Source organism: Salvelinus sp. IW2-2015, linkage group LG26 (assembly GCF_002910315.2).
Source record: "Salvelinus sp. IW2-2015 linkage group LG26, ASM291031v2, whole genome shotgun sequence".
NCBI classification, from domain to species: domain Eukaryota; kingdom Metazoa; phylum Chordata; class Actinopteri; order Salmoniformes; family Salmonidae; genus Salvelinus; species Salvelinus sp. IW2-2015.
The window spans coordinates 21,446,041-21,470,713 of NC_036866.1; the positions used below are offsets into that span (position 1 = coordinate 21,446,041).

General features: G+C 43.2%; 2 protein-coding genes across 5 annotated transcripts in view; both read left to right on the plus strand.

The window, feature by feature from the left end:
- LOC111952430 (enhancer of mRNA-decapping protein 4) overlaps positions 1-6,551 on the plus strand; it is a 43,543-nt gene extending 36,992 nt beyond the window's left edge. For all 4 annotated transcript variants that reach the window (XM_070435189.1, XM_023971085.2, XM_070435190.1 and 1 more), the window contains exon 29: positions 2,839-6,551. In XM_070435189.1, the coding sequence (XP_070291290.1) occupies positions 2,839-3,022 (184 nt within the window). In that variant the 3' untranslated portion in view covers positions 3,023-6,551. The remainder of the gene's footprint in view (positions 1-2,838) is intronic.
- Positions 6,552-6,791: 240 nt separating this feature from the next.
- Positions 6,792-24,673, plus strand: part of nrn1la (neuritin 1-like a) — a 69,958-nt gene continuing 52,076 nt past the window's right edge. The window contains exon 1 of the mRNA XM_023970922.2: positions 6,792-7,022. Coding sequence (XP_023826690.1) covers positions 6,968-7,022 — 55 coding nt within the window. The 5' untranslated portion in view covers positions 6,792-6,967. The remainder of the gene's footprint in view (positions 7,023-24,673) is intronic.

The following is a 24,673-nucleotide window of genomic DNA, read 5'->3' on the forward strand; positions in this document are numbered from 1 at the left end:
TTTTCCATAACCAAAAATATTGTTTCAGCTGGTGCAAAAAATTTAAAATACAGTGCATTCGAAAGTATTCAGGCATCATTTTCCACATTTTGTTACGTTACAACCTTATTCTAAAATTGTTTTTTTTRCCTCAATCTACCCCATAATGAAAAAGCAAGATTTAATATTTTTTTTGCTAATTTATWTAAAAAGAATACAAAATGGAAATTTCACCTGAGTTTTCAGACCCTTTACTCATTACTTTGTTGAAGCACGTTTGGCATCAATTATAGCCTCGAGTCTTCTTGGGTATGGCACTACAATCTTTGCACGCCTATATTTGGGGAGTTTCTCCCATTCTATGCACATCCTCTCAAGCGCTGTCAGATTGGATGGGGAGTGTTGCTGTACAGCTATTTTCTGGTCTGTCCAGAAATGTTAGATTGGGTTCAAGTCCGGGCTCTGGCTGGGCCACTCAAGGACATTCAGAGATTTGTCACAAAGCCACTCCTGCGTTGTCTTGATAGGGTCGTTGTCCTGATGGAAGGTGATCATTCACCCCAGTCAGGTCCGGAGGTCTCTGGAGCAGGTTTTCATCAAGGATCTCTCTGTACTTTGCTACATTCATCTTTGACTTGATCCTGACTAGTCTCCCAGTCCCTGCCACTGAAAAACATCCCCACAGCATGATGCTGCCACCATGCTTCACTGTAGGGATGGTGCCAGGTTTCCTCCAGATGTGACGCTTGGCATTCAGGCAAAATAGTTCAATCTTGGTCAGTCCAGAGAATCTTGTTTCTCATTGTCAGAGTCCTTTAGGTGCCTTTTGGCAAACTCCATGCGGGCTGTCATGTGCCTTTACTGAGGAGTGGCTTCCGAAGTCTGGTCACTCTACCATAAAGACCTGATTAGTGGGGTGCTGCAGAGATGGTTGTCCTTGTGGAAGGTTCTCATCTCCACAGAGGAACTCTGTCAMTGACCTCCCTGACCAAGGACTTTTTCCCTCGATTGCTCAGTTTGGCAGGCAGCCAGCTCTAGGATGAGTCTTGGTGGTTCCAAACTTCTTCCATTTAAGAATGGAGGCCACAGTGTTTTTGGGGACCATAAATATTGCTGACAATTTTTGCTACCCTTCCCAAGAMCTGTGCCTCGACACAATCTTGTCTCGGAGCTCTATGGGCAATTCCTTCGACCTTATGGCTTGGTTTTTGTTTGACATGCACTGTCAACTGTGGGACCTTATATAGACAGGTGTGTGCCTTTCCAATCAATTGAATTTACCACAGGTGGACTACAAGTTGTAGAAACATCTTAAGGATGATCAATGGAAACAGGATGCACCGGAGCTCAATTTTGTGTCTCATAGCAAAGGGTCTGAATAGTTGTAAAAAAAAAAAAATTCTCTTAATTTTTAATGCACTTATAAAAATGTCTAAACCTGTTTTCGATTTATCATTGTGTGTGGAAGAGGAAAAACATTTTTAGTCAATTTTAGAATAAGGCTGTACGTCACAAAATTTGTGAAAGGTTAAGGGGTCTGAATACTTTCCGAATACACTGTAAAAGACCTTAAAACTAAATTTAAGTTGAGCARATAGAACAGACCTACTGCTTCTRAGACTTACTTTCAAGTAGAATGATATATCTATAACTCAAGTCTGAATATGGCTGGGTCTCCCAAAATGTTACATATTGCCACTAAGGCTCGGACACACCCGTAGCGTTTGCCGGCTGAGAGTACCTAGCACCTCTGATTTAGAGCACCGGATGTAATTTGCAATCTGATTCTACATGTTCAATCACGAGAAAATGTCGGCAGTCAGACGTCAGGTGTCCCTAAAACACCCTGTCGAACAAACTGCAGACGAACGGAAGATCAACATTCAGTGCAGTGTGTGTGGGGGGTCCCTTAGTCACATTTGCTCCATGTTGAGCTGTATCAAACTGCAGATGTAATGCTTTTCACCCTTCTGGCTCACTTAACAAATGTGTGTTATGGGAACAGGATGGGCCTATGAATATTGGAATAATGTCCAGACAATGATGTGCCAAGTTTCTTTTAATGCTCTTTAAAAGCTCAAATGACCAGTCTCAATCCAGTTTGAATTGCACCCTAAAAACMATCAGCCTGTTACTGGCCAGCTGTTGAGTTCTACGCCATCTGTGGGACTGAATCTGTGTGTGGAGTGTGGTTACATCTCTCTGATGTACACCTAAAAGGTGTTTGCATACAGTCCAATGCCTTAATGCATGGTATTGATTGGCTGTTGCAGTGCAACTGTTTTAAACCAGGTGTGCAAGATATATCACAGAAGAGATGTGCTGCTCTTGAATATTTCATATCTTATATCATGCACATTTCATGTCATCGTCCCCCCCAAAAAAATTACTTTGCGTGCAAGGGCTTTTAAAGGCATATCAGGTTTAGTAGAGAAGAGACCTGATAGGGCTGGCTGTTGTTCAATGTGTGTGGGGGTGGGTTTAGCTGAAATTAAACAGTAATTGGGCACTTTGAGCGTAGGGAGATTAATGGTTCTTAAACCCCAAGATTACCATTGAGTTAACTGTGTTTAGAGGTTTTAAATGCATTCGATTGGGTCTACAGATGTAAAATTAAAACAATCTGATGGGATTAATTTGGGTTGAGCCATCTGGATTGGATAACGGGACAGTGCTGCTGGGTGATCAGTCACAACACTGCATTTACTCTGTTTTAATCAAGCCATTCAAATTTTTGCCTTCGGCTGCAAGGAAATAAAGGTGACTTTGTCGGTACACACAAGCCAATAACACTATTGGCTTAAATGGTACAATTTGAGTATTTTGAAAGCCCACGGTAAACTTCTCTGTCTGTATCAGTTACTTGGAGGATGCTGTGATGAACCTGGACCATGGTGATCCGGTGACGAGAGACCACATGAGTACTGTGCTGTCCCAGGTCCGACAGAAACTGTTCCAGTTCCTGCAACAGGACCCACACAGTCCTCTTAGCAAGAGAGCCCGGCGCCTGGTGATGATGCTTCAGGGCCTGGTCAATCACTAGTTCTGTACTTGGTGCCCATCGATGGAGCCCCTTCTCTTTCTGTTCTGCTCCCATACAGTTAGAATATGGTGCAGTGAGTTTCATTGAGGTGCTGAGGGGAGTGGCATTTAGTTAAAGAGATGTGAGCATGTTGTGTAATTGCTCTGATCTTCCTGTACCCTCGGCTCGCTCTGATGCATTATACATTGCAATTGAATTTATTTTTTGTTCTCATTTAAGTGGTAAAAATGGGAAGAAATGACTGGGTTTTCCCTTTTTGGACTTGTAGATTTGAAGGATTTTTCTCAGTTTGAAACCCCCTGTTCATCATAAGATCTATGAACCTTGCCATTTGCTTATTTCAGTCCATTTCCCTGTCATAGCAGCAAGAGTTTGTTAGAGGAAAAAAACTATCCTAAATGTAGACTGTCGAAACAGATGGGTGGGCCCTTTATGTTTTCTGTATGTTCAACCATTCTGTTAAATCCAAAGTTCTGACTTTAGTTCAGAATGGTCAAAGTTACCATATTACTATGTAAAGAGGACAGCTTGTGGAGTCTGAGAAACTGAAATGGCTGTCCTTTTTATAGGGTCAAGGTCAACTTTGTTTGATTTTTATTTTATGGAACCTCAGTGAAATTCACTCATGCCCCTGAAAAATCTTTATTTTCTTTTGTGCCCCCTTTTTTTTATTTTTTTATGTATATATCTCAATAATCCTTAACATTTGTATGACTTGTATACTTCCTCAGACTTATTTGAAGTAATTATCATCCATAGTAAATGCTTCTAACTGATTATGTCTCTTGCTTTTGGATACCCAAGTAATGTGTGTAAACCTGATCCTGGTCTCTAGAGGACAGCCCGTTGTGAAAATGCAATCACATTTATATTTTTTTAGCAAGGTTTCTATAGAAGCTTACAAAGTCTAGTGGGAAAGTACAGCAAAACTGGGGGGTGGGGCCTGGTACAGACCTTTGACACTCCAATGTTGGGTTGCATTATGAAAGTCAACTGCACAATGCCTGCCTGCTCTGCCACTGTGGTCAGTTTATTGTAACCATTCAAGTTGCACAGATTCAAGTGAATAAGACTTTGTAGGTTTTCCATCTCAAACCCTTCATGTGCTACAAAACCTTTATAGAAAGTGCCTTATTGTACTTCACGCATGGGAATTTGCCCTCCACCACCTTTTAGTCTGTTGTGCCATTTGTAAACCAACTATTTGCCTGACTGTAAAAATTGGTGACTGGGCTTTTTCGCACCTCTCATCAATGTCTTCTTTTGCAAACAAGGGCTCAAATGGCACAGTGAGAGAATCTGTGTGTTAGGTATACAAACATTATTTGACAATAGGGGATTGCTAGAATAAGTCTTATCTAAATTTGCTTGGGTATGTGATTCCACTTTACTGTATGAGTGATAGGAAACGTTTAAACCTATTCTAAACTTGTCTAGTGTATACCAAAATGTCAATCTCTGCTATTGATGTCTTGCCATCTAATTGCATGGACAGTTATTATTTATGGTGGTTCTGGTGTCATCTGTTTTAAAATTCCTTCAACCTAAAACAGAATAAGGTGTCATAGGGCAGTGTGAGCTAAGCTTGGCGGTGTTTCTTGCCATTCCGTATACAGCACATTAGTCCTGAAACAACATGCTTATTTAACTAGGCCATAATTATGTTTTAGTTTGACTGTAGTGATGGTCACCTTTGGCGGTCCAATTTATTTATCATAAATTGTTAAAAGGTGATTCCTGATTCCTTTTTTTGCTTCAATTACTGAGTTTCATCAGTGAACACTATACACTGAGTGTACAAAACATTAAGAACACCTTCCTAATACGTTGCACTCCCTCCCCCCAGTCTGAATTCGTCGGGGCATGGACTCTACAAGGTGTCGAATGCATTCCACAGGGATGCTGGCCCATGTTGACTCCAATGCTTTCCACAGTTGTCAAGTTGACTGGATGTCCTTTGGGTGGTGGATCATTGTTGAGCATGAAAAACCCCAGCAGTGTTCCAGTTCTTGACACAAATCGGTATCTGGCAACTACTACCATACCCCTTTCAAAGGCACTTACATATTTTGTCTTGGCCATTCAACCTCTCAATGGCACACATACACAATCCATCTCTCGAATGTTTAAAAATTCTTTAACATGCCCCTCCCCTTCAGATACACTGATTTAAGTGGATTTAACAGGTGACATCAGTAAGGAATTGTAGCTTTCACCTGGATTCACCTGGTCAGTCTGTTATGGAAAGAGTAGGTGTCCTTAATGTTTTGTACACTCAGTGTATAGTTGCCTGATCATCTTTAGCTGCTGATTTGATTGATAGACAAAACGCTAGGCATGCTCTGGAGCAGGGATGGGTGACTTTGATGGGGGTGGGGGATACAAAAAATCTGAACAAATGAGGGGCTGCAGATACCGAGTCTGTGTACCCACATCCATACCCCACACACATTGCAAGCAAAACGTCTTAGTGCCCCCCTCTTGACAGCAGATAAACATTTTTTTAAAGTTTTAGTTAATTTCATGCAATTCTACACATTTCGACATGGGGTGTAGAGTAAATGTTGACGTTTTTAAAGCAAGGTTGCTGCAATTCTACACGTTTTTCCATGGGGTGGAGAAGATCTTTGCTATTTTTAAAATGTTGTCTCAGTGATACTAACAATATCAATGGGGACCCCTGACGGTAATTAGAACATGATTAGTTTAGATATTTGGTCGCTAAGCTAACCTGGCAATCTGAATAATTTTTTGGGGCTGACATGAGCAAATTGACTTACTATCAGTGACGGACAACAGTAAAACTGCTGATGCACAACCATATTTTGAAACTGCACCTTCTTTAGTCTATTCTAACTTGCAACAGTAAATTGAGACCCCAACTGAGTTCCTTTTGGGGGAAGGGGGTTGATTCGCGGGCCTTCGAAGGGGAGGACTGCGGGCCGACAGTTGCCAATCCCTGCTCTGGGGGGATCATGCATTAAAAAGGCAAACCACTATCTTCAAYGTTATAAGCCATCTGTTTTACAAAGCCACAAAGCTGTGTAAAGCAGACATGAATCTCGTTTTTATTTTTCTGCACAAGGTTGAGAGAGGACGAATCTGTCCATGGTCGGGTAGGTGGACTATCCATCCTTTATTGTACTGAAAGTTACATGTCTGGATTTCTGGAAACGGARCCTTTTCACTGAGTGCTCGATTCACTTAAACTAATGTTCATTTGGAATAGCAATTGTGACCTGAAGTGTAAAAGCAGGATGGTTTCCATGCTCTTAGGTAGTTTTATGTTTCATATTGATCAGGGTTAAGCCTCAAGAATCACAGACCTGTATTTTGATAGGAAGCTTGCACATAATCGCTATACAGTATATATATTTTTTTCCTAGTTTACAAAGAATATTATCCTGTATTATCCTGAACCAATGTGGATCGTTTTGTAATTTCCATCGTGTTTTGTTCCCTGTGCTTGGATTGTGTTGTATATTTTACCCTCAACATTTTGCAATAAAAAATAAATTACTTCAATAGATTTCAGTGTTTTTTTATTTCACATGTCTCCTATTTGACACTACAGTGAAGTTTGTACCTTTTGTCAAGATAATAAATATCCCGCGTTTGATTCAGTTGCGTAAACTCGCAGGAAAAAAACAAAGATGGTAAGTTTTTGACATGCGAATGTTTGTTTTGCGGTATAGACCGATATCCATCGAATGATACATAGAGATGAGATTGAGTCTGCCCTGGTCACACACATGCGCCCTCCCTCACGCGCACTAGATGCACATAGGAGTGAGTAGGGYCTCTTCTCTTGCGCAAGATGCGAGATACTGTATCACCTATGTAGTATTACCCTGCTGAGGCAGGTAGCAAAGTAGCTGTGCTCAGCAAACGGATTGTAACATTTGGACGTGGTCTTTTTTTCCTTAGTTGAGCGGCCTGAGCAGAATGGTATCGCTCGTGAATTACGCGTGTCTTTTCTTGCCTGTTGCTCTCCATCTGAGTAAGTGTTTACTTTTAGAAATGTACATTTTCCATATAAATAAGTGTTTAATTTGTAAGTATTATGTTTGGGGTTCACAAGTGGCATTTATCAAACGCGTCTCGTAATTATAGGGGAACGAGTCGCGCGAAAGTGGACACCGGAAAAGGTTCCAATTCCAAATTTGCTCGGTGCCGAGGGACYAAATGGTTGAGTTAGAATATATGAAATGTTTGAAAGGAAAATTAATTTTCTGACGTGGGGAAAATAGATTACGGATTAAAATAAATTAAATGATTGTTAAGATATGTGGCAACTGACTTTAATTTCAAGTAAACAATTGACTGTTTTGTTTTTTACTCTCATTTGACCATATTAAGGTAACTAGCCCCCTAAGAACAATGTCCAGTTGCTGACACTAAAACTAAAACGTTTAGTCAGAATGTGGTATGAGGATGATAGTCATGCTTAGGCGAACAAACCCCGGGAGGCTAGTTACTCTATAGTGTACTCTATGGTCATCTATTCTAATACATTTGAATTCACATGCACTTTGTTATTGGGTACCGGGTAGCCTAGTCTACTACACTAGATCGTCACGCTCAGTCGAAGCGTCAATGTGTGTGGTGTGAGAATGAATAAAACATTCAAGATGAACAAAGTCCGTTGTCTAGTTCTCATAATAGCCTATGCATTATATTGGCTTATCTGTGTTCTGTAATAGTTGTATGCTTTATCAGGACAATTCAAACAACCACCTTGATTCCCTCTTCTAAGGAGGGTGCTGATGTAATAGCCTACTATTCATTGGGGAATTTAATAGGGAAAACATGCCGATGGAAATAAATCATGAATGAATCTCATCTGCTTTACCCTGGTAGACTCTCCAGAGAGTAGCCCAGTATCTCATCTAAACATGTGAGCCTCCGGATGCGCACAAGCATTAGATAGTCCTCCTTTCTGTCAGTGCGGATCAGAGCAATCCCTCAACTCTAACTGTTATTTTCGCGTCAAAATGATGTGTAAAAAGAAAAATCATATTTAATTTATGCACATACACCACAACCTTTGGAAGCAGCATCCCATACCAATATGCTTCTTTCTCACTCTCTTTTTCTCCTCACTTCTCTCTCTCTCTACCCCCCCCCCTCCCCCCTCCAGAAGTTATGCCTCTGTGGTTTGAAAGTGTTCTAAAGGTAGTTCACTGCAGTACACAGGCATATGGAGCAGACATRAATTCCTCATTAAATCAGGTTCAGGCTCTCCAGGAGAATTGCATCCACTTTATCCCACAATTTCACAATTAAGTGAGGCAGTATAAAGCGCCTCTCCTGAATCCTTTGTTTGCAAATTAAGCTTCTGGTTTGGTTGCTGTAGAGTTTACAGTCTTTAAGGAGCATACAGGGAGGCATGGGGAGGAATTTAATTTCTTCACCTGAATTTCTCCACTATATGATTCATCAGACAACGCCCCTCTGAGCTCTCCACACACATCTTCACATCAGCCCTGCCCCAATAATTAAATAATTACCCTCCTCCCCTCACCCACTCCCCACATCCTCTCTCCAGCAGGAACTTAGCGTGGTGTGGAGTCCCTTAACAAACACTGTGAAATGAAACGGCAGCTGAGCGTGACACACCTCGACTCTTCACCCTTAGTCAAGCCTGAGAATTAATATTTATGGATAGWCCGACATACTTCTGTTCTGAGGAGTTACAGGAACTTGTGTCCTCTAGCACTACTGAGTTGTGTGTGGTTATGTTCCTAAAGGGCTCTTGAGGAAGAACATAACTCCATTGGCTCCCATCACCCCAAGGTCAGTGCAGCTTATGTCCATTGTGCTTTGTTCTGTGTAGACAGCAGATTCCATGGTTGACCACTTGGGATGGGGGGGTCTGGGACAGTGGTGTAAAAATACTTGAAAGTACTACTTAAGTAGTTTTTTGGGGTATCTGTACTTTAATATTTATATTTCTGCCTACTTTTACGTCACTACATTCCTAATGAAATTCTTTACTTTTTACTCCATACATTTTCCCTGACACCCAGAAGTACTTGTTACATTTTGAATGCTTAGCAGGACAGGAAAATGGTCCAATTCATGCACTTATCAAGAGAAATCCCTGGTRATCCCTACTGCCTCTGATCTGGCGGACTCACTAAACACACATGCTTCGTTTGTAAATTATGTCTGAGTGTTGGAGCATGCCCCTGGCTATCCGTACATATGTTTTTTTAATTTTAAAAATGCTGCTGCCTGGTTTGCTTTATATAAGGAATTTGAAATTATTCATACTTTTACATGTTGATACTTAAGTGTATTTTAGCAATTACATTTACTTTTGATACTTAAGTATATTTAAAACCAAATACTTTTAGACTTTTACTCAAGTAGTATTTTACTGGATGACTTTTACTTGAGTCATTTTCTATTAAGGTATCTTTACCTTTACTCAAGTATGACAATTGGGTACTTTTTCTACCGCTGGTCTAGGATCAATGCAAGACCCGTTGTCCCCGGTGACTGTACCCTGCAATGGCACCTTGAGACATAGCTCCCACGGGAATTCCAGGAATATGACAAATCGCTCTCAGTAATGTATGGAATATGTTAAATATTTGCAACAGATCGTGAGTCATAGTGATAATCATTCCCAGCAAAGCAAGCCTATTAATATCATCTTTACTATGCATGTACACTAACTTGCACTTCATGAACTGTAACTAAGTCATAAGAAGTACTGTAAGTAAGAATTGGCAGTGGTAAACATTGGTCGTTTGATCATAACATGAATGTTCAGTGACGTGTATTCATGAAGCCAAGGGAAGCCAGGCTTCCCCAAAAAATTTACTAAGAAAAAAAGAAAAACACATTAYTTATTTTATCTTTCTTCTCTCTGTGTTTCATATTTGTCCTTCAATTCGCAAGAGGCTGAATGTATCTCACCGGAGAAAGCATTCGAGCAGGCGAAACAGTGCCCCTCTGTATATGTAGGCCATCTATCAGATGCTGTCTGGTCCAAAAGAGTATGACATTGTTGCCGCAGGTGAGCATTTGGCCTCCCTTGATAAAAAAAAGTTAAAAATAATAGCCAATTAGCGTTGCGCTAAACTGAGTGATGTCAACTGCGAATAGTCCTGGCACACCCCAAAAAAGGTGTGAAGYGAAGTCAGTTTGGATTTGGCGTCACTCTTATCAAATCACATTGAGAATATACGTCATTGACATAAACAACTTGAATTGTGTTGTTGTCCTCCAGTGGCGATMTCTTAAATTATCCATGGATGGAGATAGGGATTTGGACTTGTGGTTTTACCTAATTCTCTGTACTGGCCAATGATTATAACAGTGATTCTGATCCAACCATTAATTCATACATTGTGCCCCTGGCCTGAGAGGGTGGAAGTTCAATATGTAGCTAGCCGTAGAAGACTAATGTTAACTAACGTTGCCCATGAAAGGAAGTTAGGGTAGCGAGCAAGCATTTTAACCAGGTAGCCTAGGARAACAAAAAATAAAAGCGTGTACTGTATGACAGAGTGACAGACCGTTTCATCAACATGAAGGAGGGCATTGGCGTTTCTCTAAAAGTACTGTAGGGTGAGTCAACATGTTTTTTCTACTTGCACGAACGTGCACACACACACACACACACACACACAGATCAGAACCATGGACAGCCACATCATATTTAGCTTACATTGATTGGACTAAATTGTTTTTGGTGTCTTTTAGTTGTCACTGTATTAGACTAAGCATAGGTGATTTGATAATGTTGAAATGTTGATGTTGAAATGGTGCTGGAATAGTGGAGGCAGTTTTCCTTGTGACTTGTGGTAACTCTCCGTGGTTCTAAATCAATAGTTGTTTAGTGGTCCGAAAATGTCGGAAACATTAACTTGCTTGACCATGCTGTAGGTCATGTAACTGTTTGCAATATGCTTTGTCGACTTCACTGGACAGAAGGTGTGGTTGAATTTATTCTGCAACTGTGTCTTATTGTCTCGACCTTTAGGCCTATATATCACGGTCGCAAGGCATATGAGCTAACAGGTTATAGAGCAAACAACGCAATTATCACAACATATAAGTTGTAATATGGCTTTTTTTCTGTCTTCAGCAGTGATTTTACCCACGCACTGCTACTATGAGTGTTCTCATTCATCTTGTCTCTTGTAGGGGTGAAATGAGTAAGAGCGGAGGTAACACTGCCCTGCAGTGAGAGGATCGTTGTGTCCTTTTGGTGTGACGTGTTTGCCTGCTGTGGGGCTTATAGTAGAAACTCAGTGCAAGGCATATTGATTGGAAATTCTCAGTTCTCTTTGAGTGAAAGGAAAAGAGAATCAAATAAAAAATTAAATCAAAACCCTGATTTGCTCTCTTGCGTCAAAGATGTGAAGGAGAGAAAAATATGAATATAGCTGTCAACTTCAGTAGATCACACCTAGCTCCTTTGCCACTGTAACACCAGTGTTACATTAGTGTATACACCCTTATGTAAAACTAGGGAAATTGTGTTTCCATAGCTAGGACTGACAGTGAGGACTGTGAAGCGCCGAATTCATAACCTCTGCATAAACAGTTGCTTTGTGAGAAGGTCTTAAAGTTTCCAGTTAATCATTGTTATGTAAATGAAATCTAAAAGTACCAGTGGCCTGGCATTGGCCCCAAGTGAGAGCAGGTCCGCCAGAGCCATGYCCCAGTGAGACACGAATGCCGGCCCGCGTAGATGTAAACAGAAAAGTCTGAACCTTTTGGGTAAAACACAGGTAAATCCTGTATGGAAATGCACCAACTACTGAGTACTCACTACTCACTCATCTGATCTAACCTTGTGTACCATAACTCTGAGGTACAGGCTTAGATAGTCAGGTATCGTACATTTCCCGTCTGTTTAATAAGAATGCTATACATTTGGCTGAGATGAACAGTTATAAGGGAGGTTCAGAGGTCAGGTCATAGAGATGAGAAGAGAACAAGGAGTCAAGGCTCAGCAAAGGTCAGAGAGAGTGTTTGTTGGGGACACTAGGGCTGTAAGCATGGAGCCTCAGCTCCCTGGAAGCCTGTGCTAACCATGATAAGTTACAGCTGGAAACGCAGGTGTTCTATCTAGTCAATAAAAACGAATTAACTCCCAGAGTGGGTCAGTGCGCGTGTGTCCACTACAATGAGCCTCTCACTTACTCTCCATCAGAGGGGATGATGGGGAGAGGGATCAATGTGCACAGGAAGCTAATTTATGAGAGAGAGAGAGACTCTTATCATGGTGTCAGAGTTTTCTGTCACTATCTCACCCAGCGCTTTTCTATGTGTCAGAACTTCCATTCTGTCAACATGTGCTTAATTAACTACTTCCAGGAAGTCAATTCATTTTCACTATGTGCATGAAGGACTCGATCCAGCCCGACCTGTCTGTCATAGAGCACTAGACATGCTAGCGCCTTGGGGTGAAGTTCAATAAATGCACAATAGATCTGAGTGTTCTCTCACTCACTTTTTTATTGCTTTACATAACAGTCGCTAAGTAAACTGTTTTTCAACATTCATCTTTAATTCAAGCTAGATTTGGAATTCTCTTAATAAGCTTTAAGTTAAATAATGTAAAGCTAACGGATGGCTGGCTAACTCCTTGTTGGCTCAACTCATTACTCTTGTTCAGAGAGAATCTCTCTGGCCCCTTAATTTTCATGTATTTTGATCCCATTGTGTCAGTTTCAATAATATGGGATACAGGAAACAGGGAATGCTGGCAGTGTACTCACTGAGGATGTGTAACTGTCTGTAACCATCTCTGTAGCCATGCTGATCAAAGCTATATGCCTGCAGCCTTTGCTTCATGGGTGTTTTCTTTCTGTGTATCCATCCATTCATGTTCTTGTTTCCCTCAGTGTTTCCAAAATTATTATAGGTAACCCTTTACTGTGTAGTAAGTAACGATGTAATTACACTAGTAATAACACTGTATTAACATGCTGTTACAGTACTTTAGTGATTGCATTTGAATTGCAAAACAATGGAGTTGAGAGTGGATTTGTAATTACAAAAGTAGAATAGGAACTGTTATTATGCATAGGTATAAGAGCAACTTACAATGCTGTGAAAAAGTATTTGCCCCCTTATTTTTGATAGTGAATGTTATTAGATCGATCTTCAACCAAAACCTAATATTAGATAAAGGGAACCTGAGTGAACAAATAACACAACTATTACATACTTTTAAAAATGTATTTCATAAACAAAGTTATGCAACACCCAATGCCCCGTGTGAAAAAGTACATTTACATTTTAAGTCATTTAGCAGACGCTCTTATCCAGAGCGACTTACAAATTGGTGCATTCACCTTATGATATCCAGTGGAACAACCACTTTACAATAGTGCATCTAACTCTTTTAAGGGGGGGGGGGGTTAGAAGGATTACTTTATCCTATCCTAGGTATTCCTTAAAGAGGTGGGGTTTCAGGTGTCTCCGGAGTGGTGATTGACTCCGCTGACCTGGCGTCGTGAGGGAGTTTGTTCCACCATTGGGTGCCAGAGCAGAACAGTTTTGACTGGCTGAGCGGGAACTGTACTTCCTCAAGAGGCTAGGGCAGGCGGTTGAACGCAGTGCCCTTGTTTGGGTGTAGGCCTGATCAGAGCCTGAAGGTACGGAGGTGCCGTTCCCCTCACAGCTCCGTAGGCACCATGTCTTGTAGACGGATTTCAACTGGAAGCCAGTGGAGAGAGCGGAGCGGGGTGACGTGAGAGAACTTGGGAAAGTTGAACAAGGGCTGCGGCGTTCTGGATGAGTTGTAGGGGTTTAATGGCACAGGCAGGGAGCCCAGCCAACCAGCGAGTTGCAGTAATCAGAACGGGAGATGACAAGTGCTGGATTAGGACCTGCGCGCCTTCCTGCGTGAGGCAGGGTCGTACTCTGCGAATGTTGTAGAGCATTACTACAACGGTCCTTGATGTTAGTAGAGACGACAGGGTGTTGTCCAGGATCACGCCAAGGTTCTTAGCATCTGGGAGGAGGACACAATGGAGTTGTCAACCGTGATGGTCATGAGACGGGCAGTCCTTCCGCGGAGGAAGAGAAGCTCCGTCTTGCCGAGTTCAGCTTGAGGTGGTGATCCGTCATCACAACTGATATGTCTGCCAGACATGCAGAGATGCGATTCACCTGTTATCAGATGGGGAAGGAGAAGATTAATTGTGTGTCGTCTGCATAGCAATGATAGGAGAGACCATGATATATGAAGAGCCAAGTGACTTGGTGTATAGCGAGAATAGGAGAGGGCCTAGAACAGAGCCCTGGGGGACACCAGTGGTGAGAGCACGTGTGCGGAGACAGATTCTCGCCACGCCACCTGGTAGGAACCTGTCAGGTAGGACGCAATCAAGCATGGGGCGCGCCGACGATGCCCAGCTCGGAGAGGGTGGAGAGGAGGATCTGATGGTTCACAGTATCAAAGGCAGCGATAGGTCTAGAAGGATGAGGCAGAGGAGAGAGAGTTAGCTTTAGCAGGCGGAGCGCCTCCGTGACACAGAGAAGAGCAGTCTCAGTTGAAATGACTAGTCTTGAAACCTGACTGATTTGGATCAAGAAGTCATTCTGAGAGAGATAGCAGGAGAGCTGGCCAAGGACGGCACGTTCAAGAGTTTTGGAGAGAAAAGAAAGAAGGGATACTGGTCTGTGATGTTGACATCGATCGAGTGTAGGTTTTTCAGAAGGGGTGCAACTCTCGCTCTCTTGAAGACGGAAGGGACGTAGCCAGCGGTCAAGGATGAGTTGATGAGACAGGTGAGGTAAGAAGTCTCGAAATGGTCTGGAGAGGAGAGGGATAGGGTCAAGCGGCAGGTTGTTGCGCGGCCGGTCACAAGACGCGAGATTTCATCTGGAGAGGAGGGAAAAAGAGGTCAAAGCACAGGGTCAGTTTCAGAACCAGCGGTGTCGTTTGACTTACAACGAGGATCGGATGTCGTCGACCTTCTTTTCAAAATGGTTGACGAAGTCATCAGCAGAGAGGAGGGGGAGGAGGGAGGAGGATTCAGGAGGAGGAGAAGGTGGCAAAGAGCTTCCTAGGGTTAGAGGCAGATGCTTGGAATTTAGTGTAGTATGGCTTTAGCAGCAGAGACAGAAGAGGAGAATGTAGAGAGGAGGGAGTGAAAGGATGCCAGGTCCGCAGGGAGGCGAGTTTTCCTCCATTTCGCGTCGGCTGCCCGGAGCCCTGTCTGTGAGCTCGCAGAGTCGTCGAGCCACGGAGCAGGAGGGGAGGACCGAGCCGCCGGAGGATAGGGGACATAGAGAGTCAAAGGATGCAGAAAGGAGAAGAGGAGGGTTGAGGAGGCAGAATCAGGAGATAGGTTGGAGAAGGTTTGAGCAGAGGGAAGAGATGATAGGATGGAAGAGGAGAGAGTAGCGGGGAGGAGAGCGAAGGTTGGGACGCGCCGATACCATCGAGTAGGGGCAGTGGTGGAAGTGTTGGATGAGAGCGAGAGGGAAAAGGATACAAGTAGTGGTCGGAGACTTGGAGGGAGTTGCAATGAGATTAGTGGAAGAACAGCATCTAGTAAGATGAGGTCAAGCGTATTGCCTGCCTTGTGAAGTGGGGGAAGGTGAGAGGGTGAGGTCAAAGAGGGAGAGAGTGGAAAGAAGGAGGCAGAGAGGAATGAGTCAAAGGTAGATGTGGGGAGGTTAAAGTCACCCAGAACTGTGAGAGGTGAGCATCCTCAGGAAAGAACTTATCAGGGCGTCAAGCTCATTGATGAACTCTCCAAAGGAACCTGGAGGGCGATAAATGATAAGGATGTTAAGCTTGAAAGGGCTGACTGTGACAGCATGGAATTCAAAGGAGGCGATAGACAGATGGGTCAGGGAGAAAGAGAGAATGTCCACTTGGAGAGATGAGGATCCCAGTGCCACCACCCCGCTGACCAGAAGCTCTCGGGGTGTGCAGAACACGTGGGCAGACGAGGAGAGGCAAGGAGGAGGCAGTGTTAACAGTGGATCCATGTTTCTGTCAGTGCCAAGAAGTCGAGGGACTGGAGGGAAGCATAGGCTGAGATGAACTCTGCCTTGTTGGCCGCAGATCGGCAGTTCCAGAGGCTGCCTGAGACCTGGAACTCCACGTGGGTCGTGCGCGCTGGGACCACCAGGTTAGAGTAGCAGCGGCCACGCGGTGTGAAGCGTTTGTATGTCTGTGCAGAGAGGAGAAACAGGGTAGACAGACACATAGTTGACAGGCTACAGAAGAGGCTACGCTAATGCAAAGGAGATTTGAATGACAAGTGGACTACACGTCTCGAATGTTCAGAAAGTTAAGCTTACGTTGCAAAAAATCTTATTGACTAAAATGATATAGTACTGCTGGCTGGTGAAATAGGCTAGCTAGCAGTGGCTGCGTTGTTGACTTTGTTTGAAAGTGTAGCTAGCTAGGTAACCTCTAACTGGCTAGGTAAACTCGACAATTACTCTAGACTACACAATTATCTTGGATACAAAGACGGCTATGTAGCCAGCTAAGATCAAACAAAAAACTGTTGTACTGTAATGAAATGAAATGTAATACTACCTGTAATACTACCTGTGGAGCAAAGCGGAATGCAACTACCGCTCCAAACCAAACCGGGAGTGCGTATCATAGAGGGAAGGAGCAATAGAAGTTGTTTCTTTGTATTATTGTCTTTTGTGTGTCTTTAGAGGACTGCTTCACCTTAATGTCCCCTTTCCCTTTTCTCTTCGCCTTATTTTGTCACCCACTTTGTCCCTTCTTCTCTTCTGCCAACTAGACACTCCTTGCTAGCTAGCTAGCTTCTTTCAGGAATGTCCCTAGCAACTGCCTAGCAACAGGTAAACAACTTAGCTAGCTAAGAAAACGGTATAATTTTATGAAAAATTGTTACTTTTTCAAAAGCCTTTCTTCTTTGTTTGCTGCTTGTTTGGTCTCCTATTCAGTTTGCAGTTTTCTTTTGATTTTTTTTCGATGTACTTTACTCTAAAAAAACATTTAAATTTCAATATTTGTAGGAGCTCATCTTTTRAGCTGCTGCTGCTTAATTTGGAACTCCGGAACTCCAAGTAATTGCCCTCTTACACTCAATAACTGTTTGTGCCACATTTAGTTGCAATGACCCCAACTAAACGATTCCTGTAGTTGTTGATCAGTCTCTCATGTTGCTGTGGAGGAATTTTGGCCAACTCTTCCATGCAGAAATGCTTTAACTCAGCGACATTTGTGGGTTTTCAAGCATGAATTGATCGTTTCAAGTTCTGCCACAACATCTCAATTGGGATTAGGTCTGGACTTAGACTAAGCCATTCCAAAACTTCAAATTTGTTGCTTTTTAGCCATTTTCATCTAGATCACATTGTGTGTTTTGGATCATTGTCTTGCTGCATGACCCAGCTGTGCTTCAGCTTCAGCTCACAGACAGATGGCCTGACATTCTCCTGTAGAATTCTTTGATACGGTGCGGAATTCATGGTTCCTTCTGTTAAGGCAAGTCGCCAAGTGCTGAGGCAGCAAAGGATCCCCAAACCATCACACTACCACCACCATGCTTGACCATTGGTATGAGGTTCTTACTGTGGAATGCAATGTTTGGTGAATGGGCAAGACACAAGATTTAAGTGCCTTTGAACAGGGTATGGTAGTAAATGATTCAGCATCCCTGTGTAACGATTTCAACACCTTGTCGAATCCATGTCCTGACAAATTGAGACTGTTCTGAGGGAAAAAGTGGGGGGGGTAACTCAATATTAGGAAGGTGTTCCAAATGTTTGGTATACTCAGTGTATATTTGGAGAAGGACATTTGTATACTCTGCAGTTGGACTTTTGCTACAATCAAGTAAAAATATAAAATGTAGCCAATCATTTTTTTATTTTAAAGAATGTACCGAAAACACAAAATTAGCATGATCTTTCAGAGAGACTTAAAAATATTGGGGTTTTCATGTTTCGTAATGTTGCTTCCCAAGGGCTGCGCGTGCGACAGAGTCCTGAATGTTTTAAGCAGTTTTAAGATTTTTCCATCTTTTTTTATGTTAGTCAATGGTGGGATTCCTGGTTATATCTCAGCATGATGTTATTAAACAATGAAATGCATTTGATTGATGAAATGTATTTCATATAAATAATGGCCTGTCAGTAGATCTTAGGTTAAATTATAAAGCAGTTACATGGGGTTGAAATTGATAATATAATAGATTAAATCTAATTATACCACTAATTCTGTCTTGGTTGTATACCACCCCTTCAAATCAAATCACATTTATTTTTATAGCCCTTCTTCCATCAGCTGATATATCAAAGTGCTGTACAGAAACCCAGCCTAAAACCCCAAAACAGCAAGCAATGCAGGTGTAGAAGCACGGTGGCTAGGAAAAACTCCCTAGAATGGCCAAAACCTAGGAAGAAACCTAGAGAGGAACCAGGCTATGAGGGGTGGCCAGTCCTCTTCTGGCTGTGCCGGGTGGAGATTATAACAGAACATGGCCAAGATGTTCAAATGTTCATAAATGACCCACATGGTCAAATAATAATAATCACAGTAGTTGTTGAGGGTGCAACAAGTAAGCACCTCAGGAGTAATTGTCAGTTGGCTTTTCATAGCCAATCATTGAGAGAGAGTATCTCTACCGCCTCCTGCTGTGTCTCTAGAGAGGGAAAACAAGCAGGTCTGGGACAGGTAGCACGTCCGGTGAACAGGTCATAGCCGCAGCAGAACAGTTGAAACTGGAGCAGCAGCACGGCCAGGTGGACTGGGGACAGCAAGGAGTCATCATGCCAGGTAGTCCTGAGGCATGGTCCTAGGGCTCAGGTCCTCCGAGAGAGAGAAAGAAAGAGAGTAAGAGAGAATTAGAGAAAGCATACTTAAATTCACACAGGACACCGGATAAGACAGGAGAAATACTCCAGATATAACAGACTGACCCTAGCCCCCTGACACATTGAACTACTGCCGCAGCATAAATACTGGAGGCTGAGACAGGAAGGGTCAGAGGACACTGTGGCCCCACATCCGATGATACCCCGTACAGGGCCAAACAGGCAGGATATAACCCCACCACTCTTGCCAAAGCACCAGCCCCCACACCACTAGAGGGGATATCTTCAACCACCAACTTACCATCCTGAGACAAGGCCGAGTAGTAGCCCACAAAGATCTCCGCCACGGCACAACCCAAGGGGGGGCGCCAACACAACACACAAGATCTCCAGATAACAAGAGATAAGCTTGGAAGTCTTTATTTTAAGCCATGTTTTCTCCATAGGGATGAAACTATGAATTCACAGCCTGGTCTTCCATTTTACTTTTGTCAGGGAGTGGTGTTGAGAAGAAGAAAACAGCCAGGGGAAATCACTGGGAATAATCATCCCCATAGCTACAGTGCCAGTTCTGAAAGAATATCCTACCTGAGTGGGGCAGTCTTTCTCTATTCAATCACTTCACTCTCTCTCTTCTCTCTCTCTCTCTCTCTCTCTCTCCTCTCTCCTCTCTCTCTCTCTCTCTCTCTCAATTCAATTAATTCCATTCAAAGGGGCTTTTGGCTTGGAAAATCTATTTACATTGCCAAAAGCAAGTGAAATAAACAATAAGCAAAAGTGAGAAGAAACAAAAAGCATAAAAAAAACATGTACAGTAAACATTGCACTCATAAAGGTTACAAAAGGATAAAGATGTTTCAAATGTTCAAAACAAAATTTGATTGGTCACAGTACACATGGTTAGCAGATGTTAATGCGAAGTGTGTAGCGAAATGCTTTGCTTCTATACACACAAAGTGTAAAGGGATGAATAAGAATTATACATATAAATATGATGAGCGATATCAGACAGCGAGGCCTTGCGGCATAGGCAAGATGCAGTAGATGGTATAGAATACAATATATACATATGAGATGAGTAATGTAGGATATGTAGACATTTTTAAAGTGGCGTTATTGTTAAAGTGACTAGTGATACATTATTAAATCATTTATAAATTTTATTAAAGTGGCCAGAGATTTGAGTCTGTTGTTGGCAGCAGCCACTCATGTTAGTGATGGCTTGTTTTAACGTCTGATGGCCTTGAGATAGAAGCTGTTTTCAGCGTCTCTCGGTCCCAGCTTTGATGCCACTTGTACTGTACCTCGCTTCTGGATGATAGCGGGGTGGAACAGGCAGTGGCTCGGGTGTTTGTTGTGCCTTCTGATGATCTTTTGGCCTTCTGTGACATCGGGTGCTGTAGCTGTCCTGGAGGGCAGGTAGCTTCAAATCAAAGTTTTGTCACGTGTGCTGAATACAACAGGTGTAGTAGACCTTACAGTGAAATGCTCACTTACAGTCTCATACCAATAGTGCAAAAAAGTATTAGGTGAACAATAGGTAGGTAAAGAAAATAAAACAACAGTAAAAAGACAGGCCTATATACAAGTAGCGAGGCTAAAAAGTAGAGGCTACATACAGACACCGGTTAGTCAGGCTGATTGAGGGGCACACAATGCAAATAGTCCGGGTAACCATTTGAATACCTTCAGGAGTCTTATGGCTTAGGGGTAAAAACTGTTGGGAAGCCTTTTTGTGCTAGACTTGGCACTCCGTACCACTTGCCATGCGGTAGTAGAGAGAACAGTCTATGACTGGGTGGCTGGGGCTCTTGACAATTTTTGGGCGCTTCCTCTGACACGCCTGGTGTGTAGAGGTCCTGGATGCAGGCAGCTTGAGCCCCGTGATGTACTGGGCCGTACAGCACTACCCTCTGTAGTGCCTTGCGGTCAGAGCCGAGCAATTGCCATACCAGCAGTGATGCAACCAGGCAGGATGCTCTCGATGTTGCAGCTGTAGAACCTTTTGAGGATACTCAGGACCCATGCCAATCTTTTTTCGTTTCCTAAGGGGGAAATAGGCGTTGTCGTGCCCTCTTCACGACTGTCTTGGTTGTGTTGGACCATTCTAGTTTCTTTAAGAGATACTCAGATGAATGCCCGCATCTTATGAGCAACTTAGGCTCTTATATTTATGGAAACTCGTTCTAAAGAGCTATACCCTCCGTTGCCTTCCCTCACCCTATTTTTGACATCGCACTACTATGTGTCTGTTCAAGCGCCAGTCGTCTATTTGTTGTGTATGGCCTGGCAGCCTTAGTTTAGTGAGAAGCGTGCCTCCGGCTGTCTCCCTTATCGCTCTGTTGAACCACCAACAGAAGAGGAGGATTGACCTTGGTGTATCAGCAACAACGAGCCCAAAAATCTCTGGTTATTCTGAGACCGTCCCTCTTACTGACAAAGAAGTGTTGCCTCCTCTTAGACATATGAAATATTTCCATGAACCCAACTCACACGGGACAGAAAGGAAAATCTAACTACATGGGCATAGTTCGCAACACATCCCAATATAAAACCACTGCTAATTCATGTCTCACACACGTCTCATATATACTCACAATCATTAGTCAAATGTCCATAGGCGCTTACGGTGACAACACCACAGCAAAGGTCTCTAAGCACAACAGGATGCAGGACCAACACATACGCCACTGCTACCCAGCCTCACTGAGCTGCAGTTTCGGAAGTGGCCCAGCTGGCGTCTCTCTTTATCCCTTTCTAGTACTCTCTCACTCCTTGAGAGTGGCCCAATGTCACTGCTCCAGATGGCCAGCCTCTCCAGGGTCCTCCTCCCCCAGGGCCAAGAGTCTTCTAGGGCCCCAGGGCATCTCCAGTGGGGAGTTGGCTGACTTGTAACCTCACCATATCCTGCAGAAGCGCCCACAGAGAAGAAGAGGTGAGATAGCCGAACATATGGACTTGAGAACATTAAGCCTGTGCATACCTCCGGTGATCGTTTTAGTAGGCAGTTATCAAAGCTTGCGGGTTCCTAGGGCCCTTCCCCCGTGTGCGGACATTTTGAGTTTTTCTCGCCCTCATAGCGCACTGTAGTTCCTAAATCAACGCGGTAGATCCATTAATCATCTCAAATCCGTAGAACTATTAGTATATGGATGGTTGGATTGAAATCAGCTGTGTTGTTTGGCTATGAGCAAGAGACCTATGACACTTCGTGCCATCGCCAGCTACGGGTGGGGCCCCGACCGATGTTTGGTAACCATGTGTTGAGATGTGATTCGTTTCGCCTTTTTCACAATGGATCTTATTATGACAGAGAGGCAGCTTATGCCTAGTTAAGCACTCCAACTACACAATTGATAATCATGGCCGGGACCAGAATTGTGCCTGTTATGTAGCTTAGTGAGGGGGTAGGAGTCTCTCTTACCTGTGAGGGCTCCATCGGGGTGAAACGAGGGGAGGCGTCTAGTCCACAGGGACACTGCCTGCAGGAACGTTATGGTAAGAGCTTGGGAGCGAGCTCGGAGCACGACCCCTCTGAGCGAGTGTGGAGGCCTCCGAAAAGTGACTTGCTTATCAAGACGAGAGACATTAGGCACTGTATCTGATACGTGAGGACCTGGGTCATGTCAGCAGGTTCTAACAAGTCCCTATCCGCAGACAGAGGTCCCTTAATAGATGTGCGGTTCCTACCTAAACTTGCCCAAAATATGAGTTTGGGTTTTCCATATCTTCTCGTGAGCTTTCCCATTAATAAATTGCCACTACAACCCAAAAACAAAATGCACAAGCTTATCCCTGAAATTTCAAACTTGAGGGGAATGATTCCACTCCAGTTGCTTCACGATGTCCCATGAAAATCCCGATTCAAAAATAACCATGTGGACCTAACATGTTACCTTTTCACCTTGAGGTTTGACCATCTTAGATGATGAGATTCCTGTACAGCAGCACGATTTCTAGAGTTTTGATCCAGCTAGACCATCAATCTTCAAAAAGTCTCAGATCATTCATTATGTTATATACCTTTACATTCAATCGCCATGCCTGCTCAACGAAATCATCTTTAGTACTGTAAATCCGTGATCAGAAGCTAAATCTCCATGAGTTTGCATTATGATGATTTACAACGTTAGCGCCCCTTTATTGTTAATGATTCACATGTCTCATGCTGCTATGGTATAAATTGTATTTTAAGACAAAACATTAATTGGACTCAATATCAATGGAATAAGGCCAGTGAAGAGAAACCATGTTGGCCCAGTGAAAATCAACTATAAATGAGGTTCTGAACAGTCATCCAGTGTGGAGGCCAACCCTCGAGGGACACTTCGACGTCTCTATAGAGATCATTATCATATTTGAAAATAAAGCATTCATTCTAACATAAATATTAAAAGTTTCCTTTTAGAGTCATGCAACTTTTATCATCTATTTGTCCATGTTCAGCTGTCGACCAGTAGGATTTGATGAGAAAGCACACCGTTTTGCAATGAGGTACTACAGTAAGCACTCAGCCAGCCACTACTTAGTTGTAGTGAGCGTTGTGTACCGGATCAATAGAGGCCCAAGTAGGTACTCGTGCCATTCCGACTCTCCTCTGGGTACGAATTGGAACTCTCCTGATAAAAACCTAGAGGTCATGTTTTTCTTCGAGCCCGCGATAGACTTACATCAGTGAATAATGACAAACTTCCCCAGAAGATGCCCGTATACTAAGAAACTCTATAATGCGTTAGACTGACATTTGGTGCCACTCAATCAAAGGTCAGAGAATTAATCTGAGTACTAAACCTTGCTTAGTAGTTAGGCTAGGTCACATATTTCTGTCTTTGGCTGTCTTGTACTCAAAGATAATGTGTAGTTTTAGAGTAATTTACCGTAAACTACCGGAGGTTAGCTGCTCAGCTATTCCTCCTTCTACTTGCAACACTGCATATCAGCCAGCGCTAGCAAGCTAGCAAACGTCTACCGTCTACGAATAGCGCACTGTAGAAACTATTAACATACAACGGAACGACTTGATTAGATGTTAGTGTTAGCTGGTGTGTACATTGTTGTACCCTTTGCTTGTCTTTGTGTAAATCCAAGTATCACTTGTGTAGTATTAGTAGAAATTGTCCACAAGGTTACCCTAGCCTGTTATTGAGTGCTCTATAGCCAAAGCTACACTTAGTCAACAACGTAATTTCACATAGCCAACGCTAGCCCATGCTTAGCTAGCCTACTTCACCAGCCACAGCACTGCCTTTTGAGTCAATAAGTTTTTTGCACGTAGCTTTAACCTCTCGAACATTGAGACTTAGTACGTGTCATTGCCAACAGTCGTCACTTCTTAGGACGTTGCCTACGGGTCTGATTATTCTAGCACGTTGTCATCTGTTAGGGCACCTGTCAGATCCTTGACTGTTCTTTGTTCTACCTCTTTCTCCTCTCTCAGCCAGACCATTCATACCGCTTCACATCCTGGGGTCGGCCAGACACCGCTGCGCACTGTCATCAACCTTATGTGTTGCCCGCAGGTGCCTGCTGCTTGAACCCACATGTGTATTCCAGGGAGTTTCCACTCCTACAAGCCGTTCTAGGAACTGCCACGATCCCTGCCGGCCAACAAGCAATCTTTCAATCTTCCGAGCGCATATGCTTCCCCCAGTCCCGGATTCATTGTGCGACTGGACACAGAAATAAGATACCTGGTGATTACCAGCACAGATCATAGCACTCGACTAGCTCCCTACTGCTCTTCTCCTCGTCCTGCCCACTTGCTGTTCTCCGCACAACCCGAGAGCTTCTTGGGTCAGCGTGCACGGTGGTGGCACTGGGAATTCCTCATCTCTCCCAAGTGCGATCCATTGCGTCACG